The sequence below is a fragment of the Zootoca vivipara genome, chromosome 8 (assembly GCF_965207765.1).
Source record: "Zootoca vivipara chromosome 8, rZooViv2.hap1.1, whole genome shotgun sequence".
NCBI classification, from domain to species: Eukaryota; Metazoa; Chordata; class Lepidosauria; order Squamata; family Lacertidae; genus Zootoca; species Zootoca vivipara.
In genome coordinates, this window is record NC_142591.1 from 51,957,215 (window position 1) to 51,978,029 (window position 20,815).

Here is a 20,815-nt window from a genome sequence, read left to right on the forward strand (position 1 = left end):
TAAGTTTGAAGGCAAGGCAGCATCGGTATGCTGGTGACACCCAGCTTTATTTCTCTTTAACATCTGAATCAGGAGACACTGTCTAGTCCAGGGATGGCCAACTCCTAAGAGACTGCGATCTACTCACAGTTCAGGTCAAAGTTGTTCAGCTTTTTATAGGGAGGAAAGTCCCATTTTTTCAGGGGTTCAGGTCAAAGTGGTTGAGCTTTTTTAGGGAGGAAAGTCCCGTTTTTTAGGGATTCAGAGCAATGTTGCAGAGCTTTATTAGTGAGAAAGGAGAACAGTCGCTCACCAAAAGATCACTAAGGAAACAATCAGCCTAAGAAAACTCCGTCTTCCGTTCTGGAGATCGTGAAACAATAGAGGAGAGGGTGGGGCCGGATTCTGTTTTACCACCACTAAGGAAAGGGAGACAACGATCTACCGCAATCTACCAAAACCTCCCAGGGATCTACCAGTAGATCGCGATCGACCTGTTGGACACCCCTGGTCTAGTCCATGGGCCAGTGCTTGGATGCACCTTAGATGCAGTGGTGAGATGGACCAGGAAAACTCTCCGAGATTGAATCCTAGCAAAAATGAGGTACTGAGGCTGAGTGGTCCCCATTTCCAAGAAATTGGTCAACTGCCTATTCTGGATGGGGACCCACTCTCCTTGGAGGTTTGCAGTCTGGAGATAATTTCTGGATCTAGCACTGTCACTGGAGGCCTAAGTAGCCTTAGACTGGCATGACAGCTACGGCCATTTCCTGGACCAGGAAAGCTTGTAGTTCAAGATTCGGTTATGGACAAGAACAAACTTGAGCCTTTGCTGAGGAGGAACTATATGCACCTGTACGAGCTATCTGCTCAATTTTTTTTTAAACTACAAAGGGGATTTTATGCTCCTTTTTAGGTACCAAAATAATGCACAATTGCCATTTGCCATCGTGTCAAGTTGCATTCTCACCTGGTGAAGGGTATGCAGAACATCATCAACTTTCCCAGCAACGTCCAGTTGAAATAGGTATTCAGTTTTACCCTAACAAAGAAAAGTGAACATTAAAAATTACACTGAAACCCAGGGGTCACACCCACTCACCGCACTTTTAAAGGAAAACAACTGTTAAAATAGGCAAGGGCTACAGCTCAGTGGTCCAGCACATTCTCTTTATGCAAAAAGTCCCAGGAATCTGCAAAGACTGCTGCCTGAAAGGTCGGAGAAATGCTGACACTCCAGACAGAGCAGGGATAACCCCCATGCTGCACTCCAGAGGTTGCTGGACTACAATTTCCATCACCCATGACCACAGGCCATGCCAGTGGGAACAATGGGAGTTTCAGTCCATTATGTCTAGAAGGCACCAGCTTGGCCATCTCTGCATAGACAATACGGAGCTAAATGGACCAATGGTCTGAGTGTGTGTGTGTGTGTGTGTGTGTGTGTATGAATGAAAATCATGTTTGTCCTCCGGTCTGTGCACTTGTTACACCTCCACAGCGGTGATGCTACCCACTGCATTTGCAACTTATGGGCTGCTCTCTTCCAAGGATTTTCAGGCTATTCACATTAGGATATAAACTGCAAAGCAAGAGTTTTCTCAAGGTTGCGTATGATGTAATGTGCATAAATACCCCTTTGCAAGTAACCTGACATGAAGCTGACTATACCATTCAAATGTCAGAGAATGTAAGTTTCCGATGAGAAGATGTACAAGGGACTCATATCAGCTTTTTGCACTTCATGCAATAATAGACAGAATGAGGAAGTTACAAATATCACCTTGTGGGTAACATGAACTGCCCTTACAATTGGTTCTAACATATTCGAAGGTTTTTTAAGAAGAGGTTAGATGGGAATCTATCATGGATACTTTAGTTAAGATTCCTGCATTGCAGGGGGTTGGAATAGATGACCTCGGGGTCCCTCCCAACTCTATAATTCTATGAATTCAATTCAGATAAAGCAGGCACCCAAGTCACATGTACATTGACCTTCTACATTTCAGTGTAATATTTTTAGTCCTTTCCCTGAGCAGCAATATAGGATCTACATTAGCTGTTTTTACTAGCCCCCTAGTTTCTTCAAACTGTTTTTCATGCTTGCAGTATTTGGTGAACAAAACAAATGCCTTTACAAACACCATTCATCTATTTCCCCAAGAACTTTTTTAAAAAAGGCACCAGCATCTGTTTAAATTTCATATTGTAATTAATATATTAAAATTCAGAAAGGCAAGTGCCATCTAATGCTACATATTTGGGTTCTCTCGCTCAAACACAAGTCTTTGCTTTCTTTTAGTGAACTTCCTCAAATAACTTACTGCCACTGTTCTTTCAGGAACAAGGCAATAGGCTTTATGACATTAAGATATTTGCATGCAAGGAGCAGGGTAAATATATACTCACTCTTTCCATTTTAAAGGGTGCAATGACATTTTGCTCTTTTGTAAGAAAAGCCTAAGAAAGAGGATAGTTTAATGAGAGTGCTTTTGGGAAACAGTATCTTTGAATTTTAAAAAAAAAACTATATTTAGAATAAATTTTTGTATTTGTCTTTCTTCATTGTTCCCCAAATGCTACCGTTTTCAGTCCTTAAATGTTCTCTTATCTTTCTCTTTCGTAACGTAAAATTAGATCCGTGTTTCAACATCTCATTCCCCTCCCCAACTTACCAAACCTGATTTTTTAAAAAATGTTTTTATATGTGTTGGAAACCACCCAGAGTAACTGGGGCAACCCAGCCAGATGGGCGGGGTATAAATATATTGTATATTAATTATTCCACCTTGAATGTTTCTCTTCCTATTGCTTGAAATGCACCTCCCATCACCTATCTTTTTAAAGTTTTAAATCATACCTTTCCTTGTCAAGAGACCATCTCAACAGCTGTTAGCCAGTTGGCTATTTTCCTCTTGAAGGCTCATAGCTGAGGGGTGGAGCAACTGCTTTGCATGCAGAAGACTTCCATGTCAACCCCCCACATCCTGACACTCCTGCTCAATGTCACATCAATCTCCTCCACCTACCATTTTTGTTTTTCAGTTATCATAGTATTAGAAGACTTTTAATGGTTACATTAACTGCATTTTTGGATAAGTCATCTTACCTGTAACTCTGCTGTGTGCCCTCCCATTATTCACTACCACAATTTATCTGATCTCTCTGTTCCAATATATTTTCTGTCAGGTTTATTCAGCAGCAGAATAAACTCATTTGTATGTCAATGTTACCTAACACCCTATCATTAAAAACATTGCCACGGGTATATTTCCCGACAAATTAACATGATGGACTGCAATTGTAATATACTATGTATATATATTTTTAAGCCACACAACAAGCAAATCCCTAATTAAGCTGATTTTCAACTAAATGAGCTTAGGTACAACAGAATCCTAAACTAAATGAGTTTAGGATTCTGTTGCACCTAACCCTTTACTAAATTCTGGAGAATGGGGAACTTACCTGATTGGATAAAATAGAAATCTGTCCAGGGATGGCCCTAAAACACAGATGTGAAAACCAATCACCACACCAATTAAAACCACAAGCTAAAAAGAAAAGGAAAAATCCTCTACAAATGCTTTTTTAAAAAAAACCACATACCCTGCATAGAAATCACTTGTATCACTATCCTCTGGTGCTTCTATTTTAATGCAGTCTCTCAATGGAATCTATATGAATTTACAGAAATATACATTAAATTATTTTGTTTTGAAATTGAAGCAGACCACAATCCGTTGGCATCAGTTACTACCATACTTACTTTAATAATGGGGTGGCTTATTTCATCAGGTTCAAATATCACTGATTTTGAGCAGATTTTTAATGACCCCCTGATTTTCCTAAGAGTTTAAAAAAAACATTTAAAGGTTATTGTAGAATTCTAAGCAGATGTAACACCAATAACTTCTCCAGTGTTCTCAGTTTTATGGAAATGCTATCATACCTTCTTTCTCTTCCATCCCTTCCATCCTTGTTAAAAATGTAATTAGCTGTATGCTGCTCAAAGTAGTATTCCTCCAGATTAAGGAGTAGCAAGGAAAACCTGCAAATAATAAAAGGGAAATTATTATCATTTGACTATCACAGCACTTTACGCTTTACTAAAGGAGGAACCTGTGACCTTCCAGGTGTTGTTGAACTACAATTTCTAAGATCCCTCGCCTTTTGGCCATTTTGCACAGGTTCCCCCCCACCCCAATTATTCAGAAAAATATTTAATTTGTCCACAGCTTTCATGCAAACAAGAAGAAAAATGTTTTTAGAGAAAGAGCTAATCTATATTTTAATGGCATATCTGTTTTGGATGCATTTGTTAACACACATAAGAGTTATACATGAGGCAATGGACTTTGTAACTGTGAAGTCCTCTGCTAATGGGGGAAGCCAATCTCTGGCCACTCATGAAGACTTGGAAAAATACACTTCAGACCCTCAAACTACCATTAGCTGCCTTGCGCTCCCCTGATATCTTTTTGCCATAATTGCCATCAGCCCCAGCCAGCTACGGCATTTCAGAAGGAGCTGGTGGAAGTTACAGTTTTAAAATTCTGGAGGGTACCAGGCTGGCAAAGGCGCATCTAGAGAACAGAGCAGCTCCCCAAAAAACAGGAGCAGGGCCATCCTTATATATATATATATAAGTTTAAGCCAGGCAAGTCTGTAAAAGAAAAGCTTGTAGTTAACCACTATCTATGATCGTCATAGGCGGGGAAAGTCTATTATCCTGATATCTGTTTTTAAGGGCTATGTATGGGCACAACGCAGCTTGCAAAGTCCAGATACACACAAGGCTTTTGCCTGTATGCACAGCTCCTTCCTTGCTCCTTTGCAGCACACAGCAACCAAACAAGGCACGTTCCCAGTTTCTTTTTTCATCTGAACTGGGGAAAATTGATTAAGCGGCTTCAGAAAAAGCCAGGATTTTAAACCTCAGTTTGCAAAGCTGATTTAAGTTCTGGCTTGTGCCAAAGCTGATAGCCATGGTTTATTAAGCAGGGATGTGATTGTTTCAACACAGCCACTCTTCACACACATCACAGTCAGTATCCGAATATTTCATGCCACATGAAAGATCAATTTCCAAAGGGGTGGCCACATTATAGCTTGTTGCAGCAAAAACTGCAGTGCAGACACTTCCTTGCCCTCTGACCTCAGTTTGCAATTCCCTCCCCCCACCACACACACAGACATACACAGGCTCAAAACTGTGTGTACAGTCGTACCTTGGTTCTCAAACGCCCCAGAACTCGTACGTTTCGGCTCCTGAACAATCGAAAACCGGAAGTGAGTGTTCCGGTTTTCGAATGTTCTTTTGGAAGCCGAATGTCCGACAGGGCTTCTGCAGCCAATCAGAAGCCACGCTTTGAAAGCTGAATGTTTCAGAAATCGAACGGACTTCAAGAACAGATTCTCTTTGACTTCCAAGATACGACTGTATATACCATGTTTCTCCTAAAATAAGACACGTCTTATATTTATTTTTCCTCTAAAAACACACACATCGCGGCTTATTTTCGGGGGATGTCTTATTTTTTTATTAAGCATGGTACAGCATTGTTAAGTATGGTACGGGGCTTTCTTGCGCCGCCCGCTGAGCCTGCTGCTGGGTCCCAGGGCTTCATGCGGCACGGCTGAGGCTGCTGCCGGCTCCTGCGGCTTCGCGCGCCGCCCGCTGCTGGGTCCCTGGGCTTCATGCGGCGCGCTGGGGCTGGGGCTGGGGCTGGGGCTGGGGCTGGGGCTGGGGCTGGGGCTGCTGCCGGCTGCTGCCGGCTGCTGCCGGCTGCTGCGGCTTCGCGCGCCACCCGCTGCCAGGTCCCTGGGCTTGATGCGGTGCGGCGTGGCGCGGCTGGGGCTGTTGCGGCTTCGCGCGCCACCCGCTGCCAGGTCCCTGGGCTTGATGCGGTGCGGCACGGCTGGGGCTGCTGCGGCTTCGTGCGCCGCCCGCTGCCGGGTCCTGGGGCCCGTTCAGTCGGAGCTCGGCGCGTCGCTGTGCTGGGGCTCCCGCTGGGCTGGGGCGCGGTGCGCGCTGCTGCGTTTGCCGGCTCCCGCTGGGTCGGGTAGGTACCGGTACCCCCAACACGTCTTATTTTGGGGGGATGTCTTATATTTTTTTGCCTTTAAAAGATCGTGCCATGGCTTATTTTAGAGGCACGTCTTATTTTAGGAGAAACACGGTACTTATAACTCAGGATAACATTTCATGCATCTGAAAACTCTTGAAAGCTTATGCCATAATAAACTTTAAGATGCCACAAAACTCTTTCTTGTTTAGAGAATATAAGACACTCCTGTGTGCAGCAGTGAGGCCAACTATATGTCCTTTTGATCTCTTCCCATTATGGCTGGTAATTTCTAGTACAAAGGGCTTGACTGGATGGGCCCAGGCCATAATTAATGCAGTCATGTGTGGGAAGTAATTCCCACTGCCTTGAAAGAGGCAGAGGTGCATCTTCCTTTGAAGAGGCATTCTCTGGATCCAGAATCATAGAATTGCAGAGTTGGAAGAGATCCCAAAGGTCATCTAGTGCAAGCCCCTGCAAAGGTCCATTCTGTCTCCTATGCTATTCAAGATCTATATGAAGAAATTGGGAGCAGACACAGCGCTTACTTTCTCTCCCTCTCCCTCACCCTCTCTCCATTCCATCTGACTCAGGAGAGGCTGCAGAGCTGTTAGAATTGTCTGACTCCTTTGCTCTTGTCTTCCTTCTCAGAGGTCAGATAGTGTCCCATAAACACTGCAAAGCTCAGCTTTGGATAATTTGAGCAAGAGAAAGCAGAAATTGAACAACATGGGTTTATACGACTGAAGTTTCTCTGACTTCTAATCACAAGATGAATAAGACAATAACAATGTAAAGTACTGAATAAATCATTGCATGGTAATGAAGAGTAGCTTGCAGAGAATCACTAAGTGGCTCCTCCATTTATCTGTGGTGAGATTCTTATTCTCTCTTGAGATTCTTGGGAACAAACACCCTATCAAATGGGGCCAGTGTGGTGGTGTGGTTAAGAGCGGTGGACTCATAATCTGATGAACCGGGTTCGCTTCCCCGCTCCTCCACATGCAGCTGCTGGGTGACCTTGAGCTAGTCACACTGCTCTGAAGTCTCTCAGCCTCACTCACCTCACAGAGGGTTTGTTGTGGGAGAGGAAGGGAAAGGAGATTGTTAGCCACTTTGAGACTCCTTAGGGTAGTGATAAAGCGGGATATCAAATCCAAACTCTTCTACTACTTAAGGAATTATTCAGCACTATGAGCCATGGGCTTGCCGATCAGAAGGTTGGCGGTTGGAATCCCTGTGACAGGGTGAGCTCACGTTGTTCGGTCCCAGCTCTTGCCAACCTAGCAGTTCGAAAGCACGTCAAAGTGCCGCTCCGGCAGGAAGGTAAACGGCGTTTCCGTGCGCTGCTCTGGTTCACCAGAAGTGGCTTAGTCATGCTGGCCACATGACCCGGAAGCTGTCTACGGACAAACGCCGGCTCCCTCGACCTATAGAGCGAGATGAGCGCCGCAACCCCAGAGTCGTCCGCGACTGGACCAAGCGGGGGTACCTTTACATTTTTATGTTCCTGAAACACTAAAATGACCAAGTCTTACTACCAGTTGAATTATCATCTTGCAAGCGGTGATCATCATTCATTAAATTTGCTTCCATCAACAGACATATCATTCTGTTGCAAGAAGAGGAATTATTTGCAATGAAAGGCCCATTAACACCAATTTCAAATAACAGAACTATTATAAAAGTGGCAGTAAACATGTGACACGGACCAGTACAAGATTACATGAATTAGTCTTAAGGCTTGTAGAATCAGAAAGGTGGAAGGTAAGGTAAGCAAGTAAGCAGATGTTAGCCAAGTCTGGTCTAACACCAGATCTCCTCCCAACTCCCTCTCCTCCCCATGCTGATCATATTGAGTTTCAAAAGTCCAAACTGTACCAAACTACTTCGACTAAAAGCAAGATATACACCAATGGAAAACATGCATGGATTTTAGTGGAACCAATTTCCAACCGTGCTACTTAGCCTGCAGGTAAACTCAATTAAACGAGGTATACTTCAATAAAAGCTAGGCTGTGGATTGGGCTCTTGGCTTTAATTTAAATGTTTAATCAATATGCAGACTCTAAAGCTTCAGTGAATTATGAAATTATCTTCATCCATCAAGTCTCCTTCCTTTTTAAGGCCTAATTTAACACGAAGTATTATTTCAGATCTGAAAATTGGACAAATCCAATTCTCTCTTTTTAAAGCTGTTTAGTATGAGCCAATATATGGTACCTGCACTTAAGGCCATTCTCAAGATTGCATTCCAGTTCTGGCTTCTTAAAGACATAAGTTATAGAACCAGGTGAAAATACTACGAAAGATGAAGTGCATCAGAAAGGTAAAACAAATATGATGAACTCCCTCGATTTAGTGAACAGACCGCCACATTATTTATTAAAAAAGCAGATTATGATGGAAATTTTACTTTCTATACTACCAATTTCTTGTCATACATCTTGACAATAGATTTCCGAACTTCTCTTCGTGGCATTAGGTATGGATGATGAAATGTGCAGGTACACCAACCTTGTATTTAAAGCACAAACCCAATAGCCATAGGCAATAAGGAATTTCATGCAGCCCGAGTGAATGGATAGGCAAAGAAGGGACGAAACACTTTGTCCCTCCTCTGCACCCAGCAGGGAAAAGTAGCAGGCTGTTGGAGGAAGGATGGAGCTCTCCATCTCTCTTCTGCCATGTGTTCTGCAAGGCAGGACACATCCATACCATATATATAAACCACAGAGCTTCCTTCAAAGAATCCTGGGAACTACAGTAACTATAGTGCTGGGTGTTGGGAACTGTAGATCTGTGAGGGGTAAATTATGGTCCCCAATATATATATTTTCAGGAAAAGGGTGGAAGCCATGTATTTAAATGTGTGATATAGATGTGACCCTATTAAGTTTTGTGGGCCTGTTTACAAGGCTGGTGAATGCATGCATGCATGCATGCGCTCGCACACACACACACACACACGCACACACACGCGCGCACACATTGTGCTTTGCCTTTTAAGGAACAAGTGGCACTACAGCTGTAACACTCAGCGTGAAAGAATAAGCCGTTGAGATTTCTAAACAGGAAGCAAAGCAGCAGGCAGTACACGACCAGTACAAGCTTATCTGAGCACAGCACAATCATTTTTCATTCAACCCATAAGCATAAGGGAAACAATGACTGCATAATATTATCAGTTACATAAATATACAAAACGAAGAACTCCATTTGATGGATTTAATAAAGTCCATCTCTTAACAAAGTATGTTTTCCTGGATAGTATTCACTGCACTTACAGAATTTCCAGGTCACTTCAAAGTTTTCTTTTCCAGTTAAACGACCAATCACCCAAAGCAAAAAAACCATTTAGGGTAGACTGAGATAAGGCTACCTGCAGCAAGTACTTGGGCCTTTGAGAAGTTCTGACTCTCTCTATCATTAGTTGCATGAACATAAGGAAGCAAGGACAGAACAACCTGCTGAATCAGGCCAATGGCCCATTTAGTCCAGCGTCCGGTTCTCACAGTGGCCAACCAGATGCTTGTGGGAAGTCTGCAAACTAGGCAGTATTCAAAGGCATGATGGCCCCGATAGCACAGAGGTAAAACGTAGCAAACTTGTCTTCCACCCACTGTTTCCATACCATGAAAGGAACAGTAAAAAACAAATCTGCACATTGGACTGGAGCACAACTTTCACAAGGATTTGATATTATAGACCAGGCATCCCCAACCTTTGGCCCTCCAGATGTTTGGGACTACAATCCCCATCATCCCTGACCACTGGTCCTGTTAGCTAGGGATCATGGGAGTTGTAGGCCAAAACATCTGGAGGGCCGCAGGTTGGGGATGCCTGTTATAGATGCATGGATCCACATCCTAATTCAAAACATTGGTACAGTAAGTTGCACTGTCACAGCAATCGGCAAGTCATCCTCCAATTACCACACATTGGCACATGAAGTATTAAGGGGTTTCAGCAGTTGACCACTTTTTGTGTTGTTTCTTTTAAGCAGTCGGTTGCCCAATTTTCATTCTGCTCAAATATAAAAACTTTCCTCCGCCAGCAACCTGATCTTGAAATATTATGATTAATCTGTCAGGAAACAGAACACAAATTACACCATCTGGTAGTGATAATCTATCGTTAGTGATAATGTAAGAGATTTTAGAGGGGAAAGTGTGGTAGCCTATTATATATAAAAAAACTGCGTACACCCGCAAATAAAGAGCAAATACAAAAAAAAATAATATTCTAGACTAATAGCCTTATTATGGTATAAGCTTTCATGGGTAGAACCTGTATGTGCATGCTCACATGCACTCTGAAAAACTGTATACCAACACATTTCTCGGTGATATTTATTACAATTGTTTATTAAATGCTCTCACTGCAAGCAACTCAAGGCACCTTTACCTGCAAGCTGTATACCGTACTTCTTAATATGAAGTCAACTCTTTTGGGTTCCACCAAGGGCTATAGTACCACCACTACCTTTGATTGCTGTTGTTTTTGTGGGTACCATCAGGGGGAATGATGATTTTAAGTGGTCCCTAGGGAAAGCAAGTGAGCACCAGGGATGGGAAGTGTGTAATTTTGCCCCACCTTTTATTTTGAGTTTGCTACTTAACAAAAGGCAGGCTTGCATGTTTGACGGGTAGGGCTAGTAGTCTCTGCTTTCTTTCTTTAAATCTGCTGGTAATTATTATGGACTCTCATACATTATTGTTTTAGTATTGTTTTAGACAAGCTGGAACGTGTCCAGAAGAGGGCAACCAAAATGGTCAAAGGCCTGGAAACAATGCCTTATGAGGAACGGCTTAGGGAGCTGGGTATGTTTAGCCTGGAGAAGAGAAGGTTAAGGGGTGATATGATAGCCATGTTCAAATATATGAAAGGATGTCATATGGAGGAGGGAGAAAGATTGTTTTCTGCTGTTCCAGAGAAGCGGACACGGAGCAATGGATTCAAACTTCAAGAAAGAACATCCCACCTAAACATTAGGAAGAACTTCCCGACAGTAAGAGCTGTTCGGCAGTGGAATTTGCTACCAAGGAGTGTGGTGGAGTCTCCTTCTTTGGAGGTATTTAAGCAGAGGCTCGACAGCCATATGTCAAGAATGCTTTGATGGTGTTTCCTGCTTGGCAGGGGGTTGGACTGGATGGCCCTTGTGGTCTCTTCCAACTCTATGATTCTATGAAAAATGTATGTATTTATGTTTTAAGAGCATCTTATCTGATTGTTCCATGCTGCTTCAAAGTGTGGAATTTTTGTTGTTGTATTTTTTTCGGGATGTTTTACTGTAAACCACATTCAGACTTCACAGAAAATCACCTAAACAAATAAATGTTAACAGTGTGTATATAAGGCATATGCAAATCTCAAATATCGGATTTAGCTTGCCAAGTAGGAGTTAAAAGGACAACGCTCCAGGCATTTGTGGCTACACAGACACTATTAATTCCAAGGGCACTATTCTTACACAGGTCTGAAATGTTGTTGCATGGCCTTTCATGCTTATGATATGAAAGTTCTTCATTAGATATTATAGGTTAGGTTATGGATATACTGTGAGCGACTAATTCATTGAGTGGGCATCAGCCACACAATAGTAGGGTATATGCCATGGCTTGGGGGACGCCAAGGTTTGCAGAAGTACAAAAATATGTTGGAGTGGTTTTTCTAAGGAGGGACAGACACACAGACACACATATCATAAGGAGGGTTAAGCATGTTCAGTGGCCATAAGATGTTAAAGGGGAGGAAATGAAAAACGATGGGTGGTGTGGAATGGAAGGGAGCTTTCTGGAAAAGGGCACAACCGGTTAGCCCCAATGCAACAGGCTGCTGCAGGTCGCATGTGCATTAAAGATATACAAATGGCCAGACAGTGCCAATGCTCATCTCATCTTAGGCACTTGGTGACCTTAGGCAACCCACAACCCTTGCAATAGGAAGATAGTAATGCAGGGAGCTATTGTAAGGATCTACAATCATACAGTAAATGTAACAAACACTTGAAATACATTGTAGAAAATGCAACTCTGCTCAGAGCATTTTACTTTCTATACTCTAAGATATGTAAGATTTCAAGCAAAATAAGAAAGAAATTTCCTTCACTCCTAAAATCTTTCATGTAAAAACCCCCACAACTGTCAATAACTTATGGCTCTTTCCAGAAGATATCTACTAACCTTTAATCTCACCCCACCTCATAGAGTGTTTTCTTCTGGAGTTGGATGCAGAAAATTAAACACATATAAAAGGATAGTCCACCCCCAAAGCAAACAGTTAACTTACTTTTCATAATGTCCTAGCTTCAGCCTACCTATCCTTTTCTTCCTCAACCATTTCCACTGTCTCATACCCATGTGATATTTATTCTAAGGTTGAGCAGCTGGTGACCTCTGTCTGGACGCTAAGAATGCAGAGATGCTTTTGCATCAGAAACTTCATCTGTGAAACATTTGCATGTGACCAGTGCCTCCTCCTTCTCCAGCATATGATTGCTCAGAAAGAAATTGCAGGGAGTACTGGAGTCTTCACACAAAGGCATTCCCCGCGTAGGTGGGGAAACCACACTTGCAAAGGTCACAACAGTGAGGCCCAAGCTACAAACTGTGACCTGCAGTGGAAAATCCCCCTTTAGTACAACTATGGGATTACCCACAAACAAAAACACAAAAATGCCAGCTTCAGCCAGAGTACAGATTTTCCCTTTAGTTTGCACAGATTCAGGGAAGAGTGTTTGGGCAGCAGTCTATTCAAGTAGTCAGTAAGAAGTACATGTGATCCTAGGGAGCTGATTACAGAGTCAGACCATTGATTTATCTACTTAAGCATCTACTTTAAGCAAAATAAAAAAATAATTTTGTTGCAGAGTTTCAGACAAGAGTCTCTCAGAAATGGCCCTTCTCAGGACTTGTTCCAATGGTTCCAATATCACCTGGGACAGAATGGGCTTTCTAAATCCCATCACTTTACACAGTGCTTCTTACATTAGGCACCGAACCATAGAAGGAGCATTTGAAATTCGCCAGGCACCAAATATATTTTGCACCTATCAGCCATTTGCAACCAAGTGAATATGCCTGGGCGCCAGGATGGCACCTGAGGTCTCCATTGTCTGGAGGTGCATGCCTGAGGATCCTTAGATCTTGACTATTTTCACAACTAGCTACATACCTTGTAGAAGTCTATCTGTTATATTTTATCTGCACAATCAAAATGAATTTCAGGAACCAAAAAGTCATATTGAAAATACAATAAGCCATGATGCAAGATACAAATATGGAGGATGTGTTTACAGTTAAACAAAGAGCTAAGATATATGTTTGTACTTTGGGGTAACCTGAAGTTTGTACAGAAGTATGAAACATATTAAGCTTGCTTTTTAAAAAAAAAGTGGAGAAGAGGAAAGTGTGGCAAGGGAATAAATTATTCCATTGTACCTTTTTATTAGTTTATTTTGTTTAGAAAAACATCATAGATTAAGCCTGACTTGGAATTACACTATCTGCTTTGGAAGCCTTGCATCTTAAATACTGTAACCAAAGCATGTTTATAACGCCCATGGGAGTTAGTGGGGCTTACTGGCAAGCAGAATCACATACCTGGCGCTGGGAACAGAACAATGTTGCATAGTAGTGAAAGAGACACACAATTAAGACTACAACTGCGTGCAGATTTGGAAGTCCCATTAAACTTTCTAATGCAAAATATCATGCTACAATCCCCTATCATTATACCATATGCTGCCAATTAGGCAAGCGGGACACTGCAACAAAGAGGGCCCCACCACGTCAGCCGACATTTATTTAAACATCTACTGACTGCCCATTAACCATGTCCTGTGGCTGGTTCACAAACATTAACACAAGAGTCAAAACTTTAAATATTAATATAGTCATATAAATATTAACACAATAAACATAAGATCATTCTAAAACATGGTTTAAATCCAAGAGAAAATACCCTATCCTCTTGTGGGTGTGTCTGACTGTTAACTAGAAGGCTGGTGCTTCAAGCCCACCCAGGGATGGCTGTGGGCAGGATTCCTGCATTGCAGGGAGTTGGACCCTTGGGTTCCTTCCAACTCTACAATTCTAATATTCTTTTTTTTTTGTCATAGTATCTCAGATATGAGAAAATCCAGACGGAGGGAGCGGGAAGTGCAGAAAGGCAGTGATCTGGAGGTGAATGGAGAATCAATGGATGTACATAAAGTTTACTATCCCCGTTAAATGACAAGGTGTATGAACCCTAAGTACCCATTTGTGCCTGGCCTGTGGTTGGTTCTAACTCCCCATTCTCCAACTAGGGCACACTATGGACCCACCTCCCTGACCTTACCAGACGGTACCAAAGCCCTACCCAAGTTCTGGGCTATAGGAAGAATTGTTTCATCTATTCATCCATGAAATGTTGAGAGGATACAATCAATGCCAATGTTTTGGCCAGTATGTGCAATGAGGTCCTAGAACAGCCGACAAGCATTGGGCAAATATTTTTACACTTGTGAAAAAGTTAATATCCAATACAACTAAATGTCCTTAGCCTAATGTTTCAATCTATGTTTCAGCTATGGGAATGTATTTGTGCCACTCGTCCCAAAAATGCCTGTCTGTGAGCCATGAAGTTTATAACACAAGTTGCAGCAGCTACTCAGTGACAAGGAGAAATGCATTCTGCACATGCTCAAATGTTTCACATTCCTTGCATGGCAGTCTCGGTTATGGAAGTCAGGTCTAGCACAAACTAAAACCGGTGACCAAATTTATCACACCTGGTGGAGCAATACAAGCACTCAAAAGCTCCCAGCTACACAAGTAGGCTAAATACAACCAAAAGTTTATTGGCCTGACACTTTTTACTCAGGAACACCCAAACGATAGAAAGTGAGAAAGTTGCTCTTTTCTCGTAGGTAAGCAGAAAAAAAGCGAAGGCGAGTGGGCGGAATTTTACGCGGCCGGGGTTTGCGCGCGAGAAGGGAAGCCTATTCCAAACACGCAGCGCCATCCGATGCCCTCGCAAACGCCCCACCACCAATGGCTTTCGCCGCACCTTGCGCATCCTTTGCAGCTCTGGAGCCGAGCCGGGCACCGGCAGTGAGCAGGCGCTGCGGTGCCCCCCCCCCCAACACGCCCCGCTCGACTTCCGCGTTGCAGGGCCGCCTTCGCAGCAATGCAGGACCAGCGGGCGCGACGCGTCCCTCGCAGCTCTGCCCAACCGGGCCGCTTTCGCTCGCCCCCAAACGAGGCAGCCCTCCTCGCCGCCCCCTCGCATCTTGGTCGCTCCCCATGATCTGAGCGGCTGGGATGGCGAGGCCTAGCCGTGGGGAAAGGACCGAGGTGGCTCATCTTTCGCAGGCGTCGGGGAGGGGGGGGGTCCACCCTCGCCAGCCCGGCTTGAGCTTTACCAGGGCGCTTCTGAGCAGCCGGCCGGTGCGCGCATTACGCCAGAGCATTACGCCTCCCGCCGCGCTACTTCCCCCCCCCCCAGCTGCCCCCGCCAGGCTTGAGAAGGGCGGCCCCGCTCCCTAACAACGGGCCGGGGGAGGAAGCTCGCCCCGCCGGGGCGCTTCACGCACCTCTCCTTGGAGTACAGCTGCTCCTGCTCCTGCCGCCGCTTCCGAATGAAGGCCATGGAGGCGAGTCGGCTCCGCTTCCGCTGTGCAGCTCCTTTGTAGCGCGCACGACGCGCTCTCACCGCCAGGGGCCCCGCGCAGCGCCAGGGCCGGCCATTTATACTGCAGAGGCCGCAGTTCCAGGAGCTCGGCTCGGGCTACTGCCAGGCGTCGCCTGCCCTCTCTCGGCCGCGGCGGGCCTCTTCGCCTCCTGGGCCGCGCGCGGGGATTTCAAGGCAGCCACAGCGTTGCGCTCTCTCTCTCTTAGCCCTCGGGAACCAGGCCGGAGGTCTCTCAGCGTTACGCTGTCGCTGCGCCCTCGTCTTCCCACTCCGCCCTGGCCAGTGACCTTAGGCTTGAGCGCTGCCGTCTCCAGAGCAATTGGGAAGAGGCAGGGAGTGATCCTGCGAGCGCAAAGGGAGGCACGTCGGGACAAAAAACAACATCTGTTTCGCATATAGGTTCATGAGGTCTGAAATGGCACTGGCTGAGCATTGGGGGCGCAGTGGATGGCGCAATGAAGATGCTGACCCAGTGTGCTGCAGCTGTGAAAAGCCCAAATTCCAGGCTAGCTAGCGGTGTTCTTAAAGGAATCAAAAACAAAACTGCTGATGTCACACTGCCCATACACAAGTCTGTGGTGCGACTGCATTTCCAGTGGTTGGGGGCCAACAACATCGGAGAGCCACAGGTGCCCTGTGTGCTAGGCATGTGTTCATAGACAGATGTAGTATTTTCCATAGCTCTGGCTACAAACCAGCCTCAAGGAAACACTGACCTCTAGTTCTTCATAGTTTCTTTCTGCATCAACAACTCATAAAACACTGTTCTAGAGCACAAATAATTTACTCTGGTAGGAGGAAAGTTGTTATTCTACAATATGGTGTGTGGGTTGCATGCAGTCATGGATCATAATTAAACTACCCATACTTTTGAACCAACAACGGTTTGTTGGTTTGTTTTTAATATAGAATGACTCTTCTGTTACAAGAAAACATGTTAGCATGCTGAATACACACGGAAAACTCAGATTTAGAGCTCCTCCTTGTGGTCATGTATGGTTACAACACATAACGTCCTTAAATTAAATACAGAGCAGGTACTTCATCTTGAAGTTAGTTAATTAGAAAGTTAGTTCAATAAAACCATTTCATTAAGGATTGACTGCCACAGAAACAAGTTCTCTTAAGCAATTAAAATTGGTTAGCTTAGTGGCTAATTGAAGACAAATGTCTCCTTGCAAACAGAGATTACTTGTTTTTCTTTGCAGTCATGATCCATTACCATGAGATCATGGGTTGCTGTTGGCTTTAGTTCAGTTCCCTTTTTAACCTTTGGTGATGGAGGAATCACATGTTAAACAATCCTATGAATGTAAGAAAACGCCATAATTAATTTATTTTTAGTCCATGATGCCCAGGGCCATCTTTACCGGGGGGGGTGGGGGTGGCAAAGGGTGCAGGGCACCCGGGTGCCGAATTTTGGGGGGCACCAGGCACCCGCCGCTGAAGTCGCCTAAGCGTACTGTATTGAGCTGCTTTGGAGCAGCAGGGTCAGTGACACCTTTGACACGACTGCTCTTGTGCCGCCTGTCTGCCACAATGAAAGGCTGCCCGACATGGCTCTCCCACGCATGCGCACAATGCCCACTCTTCTCATCTTTCAGACACCTCCCTATGACCATAAGCACATGGAATCTTTACACCAACTCCCAATGTGTTCTTTGTCTTCTTTAGAAAAGCTGGTTTTAAACAACAACAACAAAACACACAAAAAACCCTCCTTTTGGAGCTGCGCAGGCATGAGTGCTATTTATCAAATGATAATAGTGACATAAGCATAATAAACATTAATTTGGGCGCGCTGGGCGGATCTTTGCACCCCTGCGGCGCATACACCAAAGAAGGCCCTGTAGATGCTACAAGACTGCTGATTAAAAAGTTATGTGAATGACCAATCTTTGAAGAAGATTTCCATGTGTGGTCCTGCATGGAATCACTTTCAAAAGGGAAGCATTGGTGAAAACCAAATGCCTCATTGGAGACAAGACAAATCTAGACTGTAACCCTTTTAAAGTGATGTTTTTGTTTGTTTTGCTATATTGACAGTGCAATCACATGTGCACACATGCATTAACTGGGAAGCAAATTCAATGGGATCTACTCCCAGGTAAGTCTGCCCAGGACTGCAGCCTAAGATCGCAATCCTGAACACAAGGCAGTATGATTTGTATCTGAGTAAACGTGCTTAAGATGGCAACTGCACACCATACTGTAACATACTGATTTTTCTAGATATATATGCTATCCTCATGATGTTCGCTATCTGATATTTCAATGGAGGAAACAAAGAAATGTTGTGAAGTAGTACATGCTGAAGACACCCAAACACCTGTGCAAGCACAGAGGTACATTTTAACTGGATGCAGCCCATGGAACTGTAGCACTTGAAAGGCATAAATAACTTTGGGTCGCAGCAGGAGCACAACCACTATGCAACGATAAGGTAAAAGATGAAGAAATGGGTCCCCAAATGTGCATTTGGGTCTGAAAAGGTTGAAAATCCCTCATCTACGGTATGTCATTACTGATTACGCTGACTTGGGTGTTTCTCTCCAGGATTCTGGGCAGGGTTTTGTCCCAGTCCTGTCCGAAGGTGCAAGAGATTGAACCTGGGACCTTCTGCATGCAGTGACACTGAGCTACACCCCTTCCCCGTGATCAGTACAGTTTTGTGGAGGCACACAAACAAGCACACATGTTTCCATAGCCACACGCTGGTTAAAATACATCAGTGGGAAAATATATTTATTGGCACACATGCTGATATTGGCTGGTAAAGGAGCTGAGGATGAGCTAGCATCATAGCACAACCAGAATCAATGTGGTATCAGGGTCACCAGGGATGTCCATGGGAATAAGGGCAAGCTTGCAGCTTCTGTTGGAAGGAGGTTGAGAGATCAATGCCTCCACAGGCATGGCGTTTGACAAAGAAATATTCAGAGCCTTTTCTCATTTTTGGACACTTGATGGCACTAAACTAACACAGTATACATCTTAATCCAACATTGCAAGGTGCTTTGCCATAATGTAAACTGGTAATGTTAATGTTTGTGTTTCATGTTCTTTGGGGCTAGATTTTGGCAATGGAAGAAGATACTTAAAAATTCATCAAAATACAGCAGGCAAGTCCTAATCGGAAATGAATGAACAAATTACAAAACCTCCACCGACATGCTTAAAAAAACCTATTTGCTCAGTTTTCGTATTGCTAATCTGGTGAAGCCTCATCTTGTTTCCAACCTCGTTTCTTTTTAACTCCCTCATACAAAATTCTGTGAAGACACTAAGCAACGGCCGTTTCCAGTGTCCTGCTAGGCTTCTCTGGCAAAACTGAAGACAGAGCACAATTCTTGTGCTGCCATACCATTTTCCAGGTTCCCCCATCCCATTTAACAACATTTCTTAAGATATATAATGATGGCACCAGGCAAGCCTCCGGTTGCGGACTTTGGGCTTTCAAATTTCAGCAGCACCTTGTGCAACACCAAAATTTGCCCCCCCCTCACCTTTTGTTCTAAGTCATTGTTACAGTGGCCCCTGCAGGGCCCCCTTGGCTTGGCGCCCAGTGCAGGTGAACTGGCCATGCTTCCATAAATCTGCCTCGGAAGCCTCCCTGGGGAGAGCATTTGACAAGCAAGGAGGCAGTGCAGAAAAGGCCTGTTCTCATGTTGCCACCCTCTGGACCTCTTGTGAAGGAGACACATGATGAGAAGGGCCTCAGATGACAATCGCAGGGTCTGGGTTGGTTCACAAAAGGAGAGGTGGTCCTTGAGGCATTGTGGTCCTGGGCAGTTTAAGGCTTTATTGGTCAAAACCAGGAATTTGAATTGGGTCTGGACACTAATTGGCAGCCAGTGCAGTCGGACCAGGATCTTTGTAATGTGCTCAAACCATCTTGCCCAGTGAGCAACCTGGTTTCCAAATTCTGCACCAGCTGAAGTTTCCCAAACATACAACATGTTGCAGTAATCTAATTTACAAGTTACCAGAGCATAGGCAACAGATGTTAGGCTGTCCCTGTCCAGCTGAAGCTAATGGAAGGCCACCTGAGCCTCAAGCAACAGTGTTGGATCCAGAAATACCCACATACCTATGAAGTGTAACGCCATCAAGAGCAGGCAGTAGAAACATCAACAATCTGGAATCCTTTATTGCTTTATTTGATCATGCTTCAGTGTGACTTTAGGCCATCTATGGCCAGTTTATTCTTAAACTGCTTTCCCCTCTCAGCTTCTGCGATGGTGATGTTAATTCAGCATCAACCTCTAGAGAACTGTCTGATCATGTTAATGAATAGAGAAAGAAGAAAATCTAAAGCTAAGAGTTTATCGGGTAAGCAAGATTTGTTTAATATGAAAAATCTCATGGGAAGATTCCAGTATTGTCAAAGAAAAGAAAAGAAGGGGAGGAAATATTTTGTGCAAAAGGAAAGAAAGGTCTTTCAGTATCATTGTTTTTGGAGTCCCAGTAGATTATGAGCAAGGCTCTATTTGCTCAAAACAAGCTCTTTTCCCCTCCTACCTTGCTGCTTCATATAATATGTTTATTTCCTTTCCTATACTGCCTTGCTATAGGAAGAGGAAGGTCCAGTCAAACAACTTTAAGCAGGTCTTTAAGCAGAGGCTTGACAGGCATATGTCAAGAATGCTTTGATGGTGTTTCCTGCTTGGCAGGGGGTTGGACTGGATGGCCCTTGTGGTCTCTTCCAACTCTATGATTCTAACTGGGAAAGGAAGGAAGAAAATAGGCAGTTTGGGGAACATTTTAGCCCAACCCCCACCCCTCGTTCTCCAGGAGCACAGCATAACACAGGAGCTGTGCTTTTACCATGCTTTATGAAGCCATCAGAAATCATTAATGTCTTATTTGACTTGGTAGAATTGGACAACACAATTACACAATGAGGATATCTGGAATATTTTTTTTGAAGGTATGTCATGCCTAATATTAAGACACACTCCTTAATGGGCTTGACTCCGTGTATGGTAGCTCTATTCTTTGCATGATAATGATTGATAACTGACTGGAATTATCTCAACGCTTACGTGGCTATAAGGAGGGTGAATCGATCATAGGCTAAATTGAGTCTG

The 20,815-nt window shown here is 44.0% G+C and overlaps 1 protein-coding gene across 5 annotated transcripts in view; it reads right to left on the reverse strand.

Moving 5' to 3' along the window:
- NSMAF (neutral sphingomyelinase activation associated factor) overlaps positions 1-16,213 on the reverse strand; it is a 39,324-nt gene extending 23,111 nt beyond the window's left edge. Inside the window, exons 1-7 of one of the 5 annotated variants that reach the window (XM_035124773.3) lie at positions 15,628-16,213; positions 3,932-4,030; positions 3,749-3,827; positions 3,589-3,656; positions 3,448-3,484; positions 2,389-2,439; positions 950-1,021 (exon numbers count right to left, since the gene is read on the reverse strand). In XM_035124773.3, coding sequence (XP_034980664.3) covers positions 950-1,021; positions 2,389-2,439; positions 3,448-3,484; positions 3,589-3,656; positions 3,749-3,827; positions 3,932-4,030; positions 15,628-15,683 — 462 coding nt within the window. In that variant the 5' untranslated portion in view covers positions 15,684-16,213. Of the gene's footprint in view, positions 1-949; positions 1,022-2,388; positions 2,440-3,447; positions 3,485-3,588; positions 3,657-3,748; positions 3,828-3,931; positions 4,031-12,338; positions 12,466-15,101; positions 15,464-15,627 lie in introns of those variants that run through there. The other 4 variants (XM_088675560.1, XM_060277789.2, XM_088675559.1 and 1 more) reach the window with 4 other exon arrangements.
- Between the last annotated feature and the right edge of the window lie 4,602 nt (positions 16,214-20,815).